We start from the raw sequence: 13,307 nt of genomic DNA, 5'->3' as shown, positions 1-13,307 counted from the left end.
GGACGAGGCGTCCCCCCCAGCTGCTGACGGACGAGGCGTCCCCCCCGCTGCTGACGGACGAGGCGTCCCCCCCGCTGCTGACGGACGAGGCGTCCCCCCCGCTGCTGACGGACGAGGCGTCCCCCCCGCTGCTGACGGACGAGGCGTCCCCCCCGCTGCTGACGGACGAGGCGTCCCCCCCGCTGCTGACGGACGAGGCGTCCCCCCCGCTGCTGACGGACGAGGCGTCCCCCCCGCTGCTGACGGACGAGGCGTCCCCCCCGCTGCTGACGGACGAGGCGTCCCCCCCGCTGCTGACGGACGAGGCGTCCCCCCCGCTGCTGACGGACGAGGCGTCCCCCCCGCTGCTGACGGACGAGGCGTCCCCCCCGCTGCTGACGGACGAGGCGTCCCCCCCGCTGCTGACGGACGAGGCGTCCCCCCAGCTGCTGACGGACGAGGCGTCCCCCCCGCTGCTGACGGACGAGGCGTCCCCCCCGCTGCAGACGGACGAGGCGTCCCCCCCGCTGCTGACGGACGAGGCGTCCCCCCAGCTGCTGACGGACGAGGCGTCCCCCCCCGCTGCTGACGGACGAGGCGTCCCCCCCAGCTGCTGACGGACGAGGCGTCCCCCCCGCTGCTGACGGACGAGGCGTCCCCCCCGCTGCTGACGGACGAGGCGTCCCCCCCGCTGCTGACGGACGAGGCGTCCCCCCCGCTGCTGACGGACGAGGCGTCCCCCCCGCTGCTGACGGACGAGGCGTCCCCCCCGCTGCTGACGGACGAGGCGTCCCCCCCGCTGCTGACGGACGAGGCGTCCCCCCCGCTGCTGACGGACGAGGCGTCCCCCCCGCTGCTGACGGACGAGGCGTCCCCCCCGCTGCTGACGGACGAGGCGTCCCCCCCGCTGCTGACGGACGAGGCGTCCCCCCCCCGCTGCTGACGGACGAGGCGTCCCCCCCGCTGCTCACGGACGAGGCGTCCCCCCCGCTGCTCACGGACGAGGCGTCCCCTGTGGTACCTGGCTCTGTGGCCCCTCTGACTTGCAGGGTGACTTGTGAAGTGGTCATGGTGCTGGTTTCTTCCTATGAAGTCCGCATATACAGCTTCTTCCCTGGAAAAAGCAACAAATAACGACACCAGATAAACACACGGGCTATTCCTAGACAGCGCTGATACGGGGTCACCTGGGTCTTCCTGGAAGCTGGCGGACCCCACCTGTGTGACAGCAGCTCAGGGCGCCACGAATCTCCCACAGCGCAGCACTCGCTACGTACCTCCCCGCGCAGCCAGGACCGGTCCGGACCGGTATGAAGCCGCTCAGCTCCGCACAGCGCACTGAGCACCGGAAACAGTGACCGCATCTGGTAACAGAGCCATACTCTACCCTGCCGCATCCAGCTCCGCCCAGCTGCAGCCCAGAGCCAATAGCCGAGCGCTCGGCTTCAGGCCAATAACGGTTAGGCTACTATCACGCTGCATTAGTGAGGAATGAAAGAGCGAGTGTGATAGGCTGGCTGCTGCGTCGTGGCTAAACGGCGGCCGGTCACAGTACTCAAATAATCAGAAAGCGGTTTTCGTAACTACAGACGTCACGTGACGCTGGGGGTCTCGTCGTTCTGCTGCCGCCTGTGTGTGCTGAGAGGCGCAAAACGGCGTGTGACGGAAACCTGTATCAGAAGTAGTGACTGCGGAGGATGGCGCCACAACTGGCAAATCTTGTAGAAAAGAATGGCCGGGGTCACGCGTGTATAGTCCCCCATGCAGCCAAACCGACCATATGTAAAAGGCACCATGCTGAAATGCTGTCAGAGTCGCAGCACCGAGACGACGGAGAAATTCTCCTTCTTTTCCATTGCCGGCATCAGCGGTAATCGCACTGCACTCTGATGACATCCGAGTGCAGGCTGATGCTTCACACGCACCCATAGACTTGTATGGGAAAGTGCGATCTGATTCTCAGATGCCAAATAATCGTCGATTTGCTCTACCCCATAGACATAGTGTAACATTAATCGGATTGCACTGGCCCTATTTATACGCTCATGTGAGTGAGCCCTAAGAGGAAACCTTAAAGGGGTTTTTCACTACTAGGACAACCCCTTCTTAGGGTATGTGCACACGTTGCAGTTTTTATTGCGGATCCACAGCGTTTTTGACGCTGTACAGTACCATGTTAACCTATGGAAAACAAAAACCGCTGTGCACATGATGCGGAAAAAAACGCGTGGAAACGCTGCGGTTTATTTTCCTCAGCATGTCAATTCTTTGTGTGGAATCCGCAGCGGTTTAACACCTGCTCCATATTAAAAGACCACAGGTGTAAAACCGCAGTAGAATCCGCACACAAAACACGGCAAATCCGCGATAAATCCGCAGGAAAAAAGCAGTGATTTTGCCCTGCGGATTTATCAAAATCAGTGCGGAAAAATCCACACACCAGGACGCAGCGTGGGCACATACCCTTAAGCTGAATGATTCGACACCAATAAAATAAAGCCTATACTCCCCTTTCCATTGGTGTTGGCACTCACGGTCCCGGGGCGGTGATGCCTGGCTCAACATGAAGAGGAATCCGGGGATCAACTGCAGTCCCAACTTCATATATGGTCAGTTTGTCTGAGAGGTGAGTAAAGGCTTTATTATTTTATTGAGGCATAACATAAAGGGAACCTGTCAGCAGGATTGTGCACAGTAACCCACACACAGTGTCAGGTCGGCGCCGTTACACTCATAAGGGCTCCTTCTCACTTGCGAGAAATATGTCCAAGTCTCGCAGGTTAAACCCTCCTCTGGCACTCCAGAGCGGAGCGTGCGGCCGCACAGCAATACATGGAGCCGCACGCTCCGCTCCCAAGTGCCGGCACCAGAGGAGGGATTTCACCTGCGATACTCGGCCGTATGTCTCGCGAGTGAGGCCGGCCTCACACTAGCGTGTTTTACGGACGTAAGAGAGGTGCTGAAAATACCGATTGCATACGGTACAATGCTTCTCTATGCCCCTGCTCCTATCAGCCGTATTTTACTGATCAGTATTATACGGTCTTCTACGGCCGTAGAAAATCGCAGCATGCTGCGTTTGTCACCATATTGCGCAAAAAAATACGCCAATAAAAGTCTATGGGGGCCAGAAAAATACGGATTACACACGGACCATCAGTGTGACTTGCGAGAAATACGCAGCGGTGTTCTATAGAAAAGCCGGCAATTCAGTGCGGTGTACAGTAAAATCACACTCCATTATTAATCTGGCTTAATGTCACCTTACAATAGCAAGGTGGCATTAACCCTTCATTACCCCATATCCCACCGCTAGACGGGAGTGGGAAGAGAGAGGCCAAGTGCCAGAATAGGCGCATCTTCCAGATGTGCCTTTTCTGCGGTGGCTGGGGGCAGATGTTTTTAGCCAGGGGGGGGCCAATAACCATGGTCCCTCTCCAGGCTATTAGGGTATGTTCACACGTTCAGGATTTCCATCCTTTTTTTTTCAGGACAGTTTTTTTAAAAAACTGCAGCTCTTGGCAGAAAACGCAGGTCCTTTTTTTGTCCGTTTTTGATGCGTTTTTTGATGCGTTTTTTTATCCTTTTTTTACTGTGTGTTTCCTAGGAAGCTTTTTAGGGCTAAAATGGCTGAAAATACCTAACCCTACCCCTAACCCTACCCCTAACCCTACCCCTAACCCTACCCCTAACCCTACCCCTAACCCTAACCCTAACCCTAACCCTACCCCTAACCCTACCCCTAACCCTAACCCTATTCTAACCTTAGTGAAAAAAAAAAAAAAAATTCTTAATTTTTTTTATTGTCCCTACCAATGGGGGTGACAAAGTGGGGGGGTGTCATTTACTATTTTTTTATTTTGATCACTGAGATAGGTTATATCTCAGTGATCAAAATGCACTTTGGAGCGAATCTGCCGGCCGGCAGATTCGGCGGGCGCACTGCGCATGCGCCCGCCATTTTGCAAGATGGCGGCGCCCAGGGAGAAGACGGCCGGACGGACACCGGGACGCCGGGTAAGTATAAGGGGGGGAGATTAGGGCACGGGGGGGGCATCGGAGCACTGGGGGGGGGCATCGGAGCACGGGGGGGGGGCATCGGAGCACGGGGGGGCGGGATCGGAGCACGGGGGGGCAGCCACACTCCGCCCACGCACTTCCGCCCGCTCCCCCGCACTTCCTGCTGCCGCGGTTCTGCACATCAAATCGCAGTAAAACCCGCAGATATATTTTTGATCTGCGGGTTTTACTGCGATTTTGACCTCACAATGGAGGTCTATGGGTGCAGAACCGCTGCGGTTCAGGAAGAAGAATTGACATGCTCCTTCTTTTTTCCGGGAGCTATTCAGCGCGTCTTTTTTTTTACAATTTCCGGACCATGTGCACAGTGTGTCCTGTTTTCCATAGGGTACAGTGTACTGTACCCTGCATGGAAAACAGCTGCGGAACCGCAGCGGCAAAACCGCCGCGGTTCCGCGGTAAAAAACGCACTGTGTGAACATGGCCTAAATATCTGCCCTCAGTCACTGGCTTTCCCACTCTGGCGGAGAAAATTGCGCGGGAGCCCACGCCAATTTTTTCTGGGATTTAACCATTTAATTTAATAGCTAGAAACCCCAAATTTGACACAAAGACACTTCTTACATTACTAAGGAGGAATATGTAATAAAAGAAGGGATATGAGATGGTTTACTGTATGTAAACCATGTCTCATATCCTGTCGGGTTTGAGAAGGAGATAGGAAAAGCCGGCAATTGAATTACCAGCTTTTAAGCTATCTATGTATGTATGTATGTATGAATGATATATTAATATATATATATATATATATATATATATATATATATATATATATATATATACAGGTCCTTCTCAAAAAATTAGCATATAGTGTTAAATTTCATTATTTACCATAATGTAATGATTACAATTAAACTTTCATATATTATAGATTCATTATCCACCAACTGAAATTTGTCAGGTCTTTTATTGTTTTAATACTGATGATTTTGGCATACAACTCCTGATAACCCAAAAAACCTGTCTCAATAAATTAGCATATTTCACCCATCCAATCAAATAAAAGTGTTTTTTAATAACAAACAAAAAAACCAACAAATAATAATGTTCAGTTATGCACTCAATACTTGGTCGGGAATCCTTTGGCAGAAATGACTGCTTCAATGCGGCGTGGCATGGAGGCAATCAGCCTGTGACACTGCTGAGATGTTATGGAGGCCCAGGATGCTTCAATAGCGGCCTTAAGCTCATCCAGAGTGTTGGGTCTTGCGTCTCTCAACTTTCTCTTCACAATATCCCACAGATTCTCTATGGGGTTCAGGTCAGGAGAGTTGGCAGGCCAATTGAGCACAGTAATACCATGGTCAGTAAACCATTTACCAGTGGTTTTGGCACTGTGAGCAGGTGCCAGGTCGTGCTGAAAAATGAAATCTTCATCTCCATAAAGCATTTCAGCCGATGGAAGCATGAAGTGCTCCAAAATCTCCTGATAGCTAGCTGCATTGACCCTGCCCTTGATGAAATGCAGTGTACCAACACCAGCAGCTGACATGGCACCCCACACCATCACTGACTGTGGGTACTTGACACTGGACTTCAGGCATTTTGGCATTTCCTTCTCCCCAGTCTTCCTCCAGACTCTGGCACCTTGATTTCCGAATGACATGCAAAATTTGCTTTCATCAGAAAAAAGTACTTGGGACCACTTAGCAACAGTCCAGTGCTGCTTCTCTGTAGCCCAGGTCAGGCGCCTCTGCCGCTGTTTATGGTTCAAAAGTGGCTTTACCTGGGGAATGCGGCACCTGTAGCCCATTTCCTGCACACGCCTGTGCACGGTGGCTCTGGATGTTTCCACACCAGACTCAGTCCACTGCTTCCTCAGGTTCCCCAAGGTCTGGAATCGGTCCTTCTCCACAATCTTCCTCAGGGTCCGGTCTCCTCTTCTCGTTGTACAGCGTTTTCTGCCACATTGTTTCCTTCCAACAGACTTACCATTGAGGTGCCTTGATACAGCACTCTGGGAACAGCCTATTTGTTGAGAAATTTCTTTCTGGGTCTTACCCTCTTGCTTGAGGGTGTCAATGATGGCCTTCTTGACATCTGTCAGGTCGCTAGTCTTACCCATGATGGGGGTTTTGAGTAATGAACCAGGCAGGGAGTTTATAAAAGCCTCAGGTATCTTTTGCATGTGTTTAGAGTTAATTAGTTGATTCAGAAGATTAGGGTAATAGGTCATTTAGAGAACCTTTTCTTGATATGCTAATTTATTGAGACAGGTTTTTTGGGTTATCAGGAGTTGTATGCCAAAATCATCAGTATTAAAACAATAAAAGACCTGACAAATTTCAGTTGGTGGATAATGAATCTATAATATATGAAAGTTTAATTGTAATCATTACATTATGGTAAATAATGAAATTTAACACTATATGCTAATTTTTTGAGAAGGACCTGTATATATATATATATATATATATATATGTCTCACCAACATATATATATATATATATATATATATATATAGACAGTATATATGTTTTTACAATTTTTTGAGAACATTGATCCATTCTATGGCCGTATGTTGGTTTTGCAAGCGTGCGAGAAAATCTTGCAGTACGGATGCCATACGGATTACATACGAAGGATGCCATGCGCAAAATACGCTGACACACCCTGCCTATGGATAAGCTACGGACCACTATTTTGGGGACTTTTCTGCGTATTCTGGATGTAAATTACGGACCGTATTTTTAGACGCTGAGTGTGAGGCCGGCCTGAGAAGGAGCCCTTCCAATGATATCTGGGTGGTGAAATCTGTCTTGGGGCTGAGAATTCTTTATTTTCAGTTAATGATCTGCTCGTGCTGCAGGGCGGCCTGTGTAGGGGAGGAAATCTTCATGGGGTGCTCTGCTTACATAACAGTATGGGCTTATAACTAGAGATGAGTGAATATGTTCGGAAAACTATCACCGAATCTGAATGTGCCATATTTGAGCCGAATTTATGTTTGATGATCGTTTCCGAACATATTCGCTAATCTGTAATCCCATTGACTCCAATGGAGTTCGGCGAAGTACAGCGATCGTAATCCAAACTGAATATTGAAATGTTCGCTCATCTCTATTTAACAGCAAAATGGCGCCGACAGTGCATGCCCAGTAGCATCTATCGCTTGCCCATACATACAAACGCGGTGACGCCATTTTGCAGCAGCTAAATTTTTTTACCTCCAGGAAAACGGCGGCGCATGCACAATAGCATCTATTCCTTGCCAATAGAAGTCCAATTTTTTTCCCCAGCAAAATGGCGCTTGCGCGGTAGCATCTATTGGCAAGTGATACATGCTACTCCGCCAGCGCCATTTTGTTGAAGTAAACCATTTTTTTTTCTAACCCCACATGATATGCAGAATGTAAAATAAGGGGCAGGTCAGTGAGGGAGCAGTGACCTGTCAGAAGCCATCAGTATGAATACTGTTATGATCTGGTGGTTTAGGAGCAACATGGGACGAGCTCTGAAGGAAGTGGTATCTGTACTGACCGCAGTCCCTAAGCTCAACACAACACTAGAAGTAGCTGTGGAATGCTCCTGTCACTCCCTAGGCATCTCGTCACAGCCTGAGAATTAACTACCCCTAAAGATAGAAACAGGAAAACTATCTTGCCTCAGAGAAAATCCCCAAAGGATAGATAGACCCCCACAAGTAATGGCTGTGAGTGGAGAGGGAAAAGACATACACAGAATGAAACCAGGATGTAGCACAGGAGGCCAGTCTAGCTAAATAGATAGGACAGGATGGAATACTGTGCGGTCAGTATAAAACACTACAAAAATCCACGCAGAGTTTACAAAAATCTCCACACCTGACTAAAGGTGTGGAGGGTAAATCTGCTTCCCAGAGGTTCCAGCTTAACTTAATTAATCCATATGACAAGCTGGGCAAAACATAGAAAGCACAGAACGAATAAGTCCACAACAAGTGGACAGAAAAGAGCAAAGCAAGGACTTATCTTTGCTGAACTGGTCAGGATACCAGGGAAATCCAAGAGAGATGTGAATCCAACCAGGAACCATTGACAAGTGGCACTGGCTGAAGGGAAGAGCCAGGCATAAATAGCCGAGCAGAAAGACAATCAGTGGAAGCAGCTGCAGACTGCTAAATCCAAGGAGCAGCCATTCCACTTAAAACCACCGGAGGGAGCCCAAGAGAAGAACTCACAAAAGTGCCCCTTACAACCTCCGGAGGGAGCCCAAGAGCGGAATTCACAACAGAATACCTAAGCAGAGCACCACATGAAGACCCCCACAGGCCGCCCCGGAGCACGAGCATGTCATTATCTCAAAGCTGAAAATAAAGATTACACAACAACCACAAGAAGGATTTCATCAACCAGGGTGTCATTTTAATCAGTATAACGGCGCTGACCTGACACTGTCTGTAGTTTATTGAGCACAATCCCGCTGACAGGTTCACTTTAAGAAAGTACTGGACAACCCCTTTAATGGAGTCCAAATGTGTAACATTACACATAACAAATGAATAGTCCCTACTCCAACAAAATGTATCAAAAGTTTGCAGAGCTGTGGAACTACCATTTAGATCAATGGTTGTCAGTGTTCAATCATTCACTTAATTTTTCATTAAGAGACCCAATCCCCCGAGGTGACGGGTGTAATGAAGGAGGAAATGTATTTTTATGGGTAAACCCTGAATTATAGGGAGAATTGGATGATCTGGCAGCAAATACTTTTTAACTTTACTTGCACCTAAAGTGACCCCCTCATCCAGACATTTGGGTAGATTGTTTTTAACACTTACAGTAGAGTCAGAGTGTAGTCGTCTGTATGTTTTTTTAATCACATAAGCTCACCGGCATCAGGGGTTTATCTACAGCATTCTGTAATGCTGTAGATAAGCCGCCGATGTAACCTGAAAGAGCAGAAAAAGAGGTTAGATTATACTCACCCGGGGGCGGTCCCGCTGCGGTCTGGTCAAATGGGTGTCACGGTCCGGGGCCTCCCATCTTCATTCCATGACGTCCTCTTCTGGTCTGCATGCCGCGGCTCCGGCGCAGGCGTACTTTGCTCTTCCCTGTTGAGGGCAGAACAAAGTACTGCAGTACGCAGGCGCCGGAAAGGTCAGAGAGGCCCGGCGCCTGCGCACTGCAGTACTTTCCTCTGCCCTCAACAGGGCAGAGCAAAGTACGCCTGCGCCGGAGCCGCGACGTGAAGACCAGAAGAGGACGTCATGGAATGAAAATGGGAGGCGCCGGAGCGGACCTGAGACACCCATTTGACCAGACCGCAGCGGGACCGCCCCGGGGTGAGTATAATCTAACCTCTTTTTCTCCTCTTTCAGGTTACATCGGGGGCTCATCTACAGCATTACAGAATGCTGTAGATAAGCCCCTGATGACGGTGAGCTTATCTGACCATCGATTTTGGGGGTGACAGGTTCCCTTTAAATATAGAGTTGTGTCCATAATTACAACACAAGCCACAACATAGGGTGCACCATCAGGAAATGAGAAGGACGCATAGCTGTGCACCCTGCCAATATAAGAAATCATAATAGCTTATACTCAGGAGCTGCTAAACATTTTGTAAATATGCATAAGGGTGACGTTTCACAATTTAAAGGGAACCTGTCATAGAAAAAAAACACTAAATATGGGGTTAATCGGCAGGTTACTAGTGTATTCTGACCGACGCCTGCACGTAGCCTAACTCTAAGGGCTTGTTTTCACTTGCGAGGAACACGCCCGTGTCTCGCATGTGGAAACGAAGCTCTGGCGCCGGCACTGTGGAGCGGAGCATGCGGCCGCATAGCAACACATGGAGCCGCACGCTCCGCTCCGGAGTGCCGGCACCAGAGCTTCGTTTCCACATGCGAGACACGGACGTGTTCCTCGCAAGTGAAAACAAGCCCTAAAACAAACTTTGTTCTCCCCAGCAGCATTTCTGTTTCAGTCACGGAGGCAGTGCTGGTTCAATGGCGGCTGTAACTGCCCTCCCTGCACTGACTGACAACCGGCTCTAATTCTGGGGGTGCAGTTACAGCCACTTCCGCCCCAGTGACGGAAACCACCCCTGTGACTGACACCGCCCCCCACCCCCGACCTTTACTGATACTGGCTCTACATTGGGGTCAGCTGTCTGTCAGGGCAGGTGGAGCGGTTACAGTCACCAGTCTGTATTCTCACAGCGGTGACTGAACCCACACCGGCACCACCGCCATGACTGTAATCCAAAACGGGGAATAAAGTTCATTTTCAGCTACATGCAAGCGCTGGCCAGCATAATAACGCTATTAACCCCATATCTGCAGGTTAACCCCTTCACGACCTATGACGTGTATATACCCCATTTGATGCTGGCTCCGACGCTGAGCCCGCATGTTTTCAGCGCATGGCATCTTATCTGATCAGCTGTCATGTGCCCCTAACAGCCATGTGTGGAATTGCGTTCCATTCGCGGCTGTTAATATGTTAAATACTGCTCTCAATCTCTGACAGCGGCATTTAACATGATCGCGCCGAAAGCACATCATTATCCCTGCCCATTGGTGCCGTTGGGCTTGCATGACAAATGGGGGTTTGCAGGAGACCCTCGTGGTTGTCATTGTCGATCTGCTATGAGCACCGCCCCGTAGCCGGAGTTCATAGCAGATGAGCCCTGCTGTGTTTAGCACAAGCAATGAAGCAGGCGAAAAGGAAAAAAACAAATGTTTTAAAAGCTAAATCTAAAAGTTCAAATCACCCCCCTTTTGCCCCATTAAAAAAAAAAAAAAAAAAAAAAATATTTTAAATACATATATTTGGTATTGCTGAGTTCAGAAACACCCGATCTATCCAAAGATTTGCAAAAAACACGGAGAAGTCTGTTTTTCTCCGGCAGCATGGATCAAAAGGACCAATACAAATCTATGGGTTCGTGAAAAACACGTACACACGGATGGCATCAGTGTACCGTTCATGTGCTGTCCTTGTTTAACATCGCAAAGTATAGGAGGAGCTTTCTAATTTACGCTGCGTTCACATTTGCGGTGCGTCGGGCGCAACCCCGGCGACGCATGCGCCCCTATATTTAACATGGGGGCGCATGGACATGCGTTTTGTTGCGTTTTGTGACGCATGCGTTTTTTGGGCGCAAGCGTCAGGGTGCAGAGGACGCTGCTTGTTGCATTTTTTTGCGCTATAAAAATGAACGCATGCGTCACAAAACGCAGCGTTTTGCATGCGTTTTTGCGTGCGTTGCGTCGCCGACGCAGCACACAACAACGCAAATGTTGCCTTATTTCTTTATCCATCTGTGAAAAACACTTATAACACTGAAGCTAAAAACAAACAGAGGGATAGTAAAAATGAACAGACGGATGGTAAAAACACATTGGTGCAAAACACTGGTGACACTGGTACCATTTTTTCACATACATGTTAAAGCATGGATGTGTGAATGAGGCTTAAATCGCATCCACTTTGCAGCGAACTGTAAGACGCTGCGTTTTCTGCTCAGCAAAAATTTGCAGCTTCAAAAACTCATTGTGGGAACTTCACATAAAGGGTTCTTTTTACATTGTCCTATCCTTAGAGTAGATCATCAATATCGGATCAGTGGTGATCTGGCAGTCCCACCAATCAGCTTAATCTCAGCTCGTGATGAAAGTGGTGGATGGAACCGGCGCAGCGTACAGTGGCATGTAAAAGTTTGCTTAACTGTTCGTAGTAATTTTAACCAGGGGTGCCCAAACTTTTACATGCCAATGTAGCTCTGTTTACTGCAAAGTCGTGGTTGAGAGGAGGGCACTACGTAGTGACCAGCGTTCTGCCGTTTCGGCTCTGTTCACTGTTTACAGCCCCCTCTATAGCTGGAAGTAGTGGTCAGACTCCCACTTATGTGATATTAATGAGCTGCGGGTCCCTCAGACAGATCATCAATATCATAAATCTGGACAGCCCTTTTATTTTGCAAGTAAACACTGACACATTTGCTGACCCCTCTGGAGCTCATGGGGGTCGTAATTGACTCTTGCCAATCATGAGGACGGGTGTCCCACGTTTCCCGTTTTATGTACGCTAGCGATGGTCGAGCATGGGCACTAGACTCGAAGAATGTGCGAATGACGAATATAGCAGAGTACAGAATCAATTCACCCGCAAAGAGCACTACAAGTAGGGAAAGGGTTATCACAGGCGGCTTCATGGTATTTGTTTTCCTGGCACCAAGTATGTGGTATTAGGGCAATCACACACTGTTCTTGGGATTATCCGGTAACGAAAAAAAAACCCATGATGTTGCCAGGGGTGGGGTGACATAAGGATACGCGTTCTTGGAAACTTGTTCAGCTATGTCTTGGCTGAGAAATGATATATTAACGTCACTGAGCACTAACACAAGACAGAAGGAAATGGTTGTGCCTCAATTATGGGAAAGTGAGAAATGGGATTACTCATCTCCAGTTTGCTATGAATATTTTCCTGTTTTCTTGAAAACATTAGTCCGTCATATTCTGTTTTCACCATCAGTGTATACAGCAAAAATGTGTTACCGTGTCATCTGGAAAAATCTAAAGTGTGCCGCGAAATACAAAAGTAGAGGAGGGAACCCTATATAGAATACCCCGAAAAGTTATTTTTGTACGTTTTCTGAGCACAAAAAGCTTGCAAAAATCATTTATTTTTCATAGCTGGTAATTAAATCACCCAATCCGTAAATTTTTCTATACGAATCATTATTACCAAATTTGCTTTAAATATTTTCAGATGTTTTGATAAATTATCTGAAGATCAAGTAAACAGAACCACAGTAAAGGAACAGGAAGAGCCAAGGGAGGGGACGTTTAACCCCCTAGGGCGCCTTCACACACATTTTTATTTTCTAAGTTTCAAAACACTTGTAAAAAGTGTTATCTTATGGCGTTTCATATGTTTTTTTATGGTGCTGTTTTTTGTTTTGTTACATTTTTCCAATTTTATATAGAAGTGTATGGGGAAAATGTCAGAAAATTAGCATACTCAGAGAATGCAGCAATTCAATGAAAAAACACCACTGACAATAAAACGACAGCAAAATGCCACAATCCAGTATATATAATATACACATCAGTGTTACATCTAGTTGCTGGATTTAAAGGGAAGCGGTCATGTCCCTAAACACTATTAACCTGCAGATATAGGGTTAGTCTGCAGGATAATAGTGTTCTAAAGCTGCCAACTGCCTTACTGATAATGTGACTATCGGGAGGAAATGAACTTTATTCCTTCTAGGCAGCGTTCGGCTTTCAGTTACAGGTGTTGGCACCAGTGTAG

General features: G+C 48.4%; 1 protein-coding gene across 2 annotated transcripts in view; it reads right to left on the bottom strand.

Annotated features, from left to right (window-relative positions):
• Positions 1-1,384, bottom strand: part of GPCPD1 (glycerophosphocholine phosphodiesterase 1) — an 85,801-nt gene extending 84,417 nt beyond the window's left edge. The window contains exons 1-2 of one of the 2 annotated variants that reach the window (XM_069768838.1): positions 1,257-1,384; positions 1,001-1,093 (exon numbers count right to left, since the gene is read on the bottom strand). In XM_069768838.1, the coding sequence (XP_069624939.1) occupies positions 1,001-1,049 (49 nt within the window). In that variant the 5' untranslated portion in view covers positions 1,050-1,093; positions 1,257-1,384. Of the gene's footprint in view, positions 1-1,000; positions 1,094-1,197 lie in introns of both variants that reach the window. The other variant, XM_069768839.1, reaches the window with a different exon arrangement.
• Between the last annotated feature and the right edge of the window lie 11,923 nt (positions 1,385-13,307).

This window comes from Ranitomeya imitator, chromosome 5 (assembly GCF_032444005.1).
Source record: "Ranitomeya imitator isolate aRanImi1 chromosome 5, aRanImi1.pri, whole genome shotgun sequence".
NCBI classification, from domain to species: Eukaryota; Metazoa; Chordata; class Amphibia; order Anura; family Dendrobatidae; genus Ranitomeya; species Ranitomeya imitator.
This window is presented reverse-complemented; position numbering and strand designations above follow the sequence as displayed.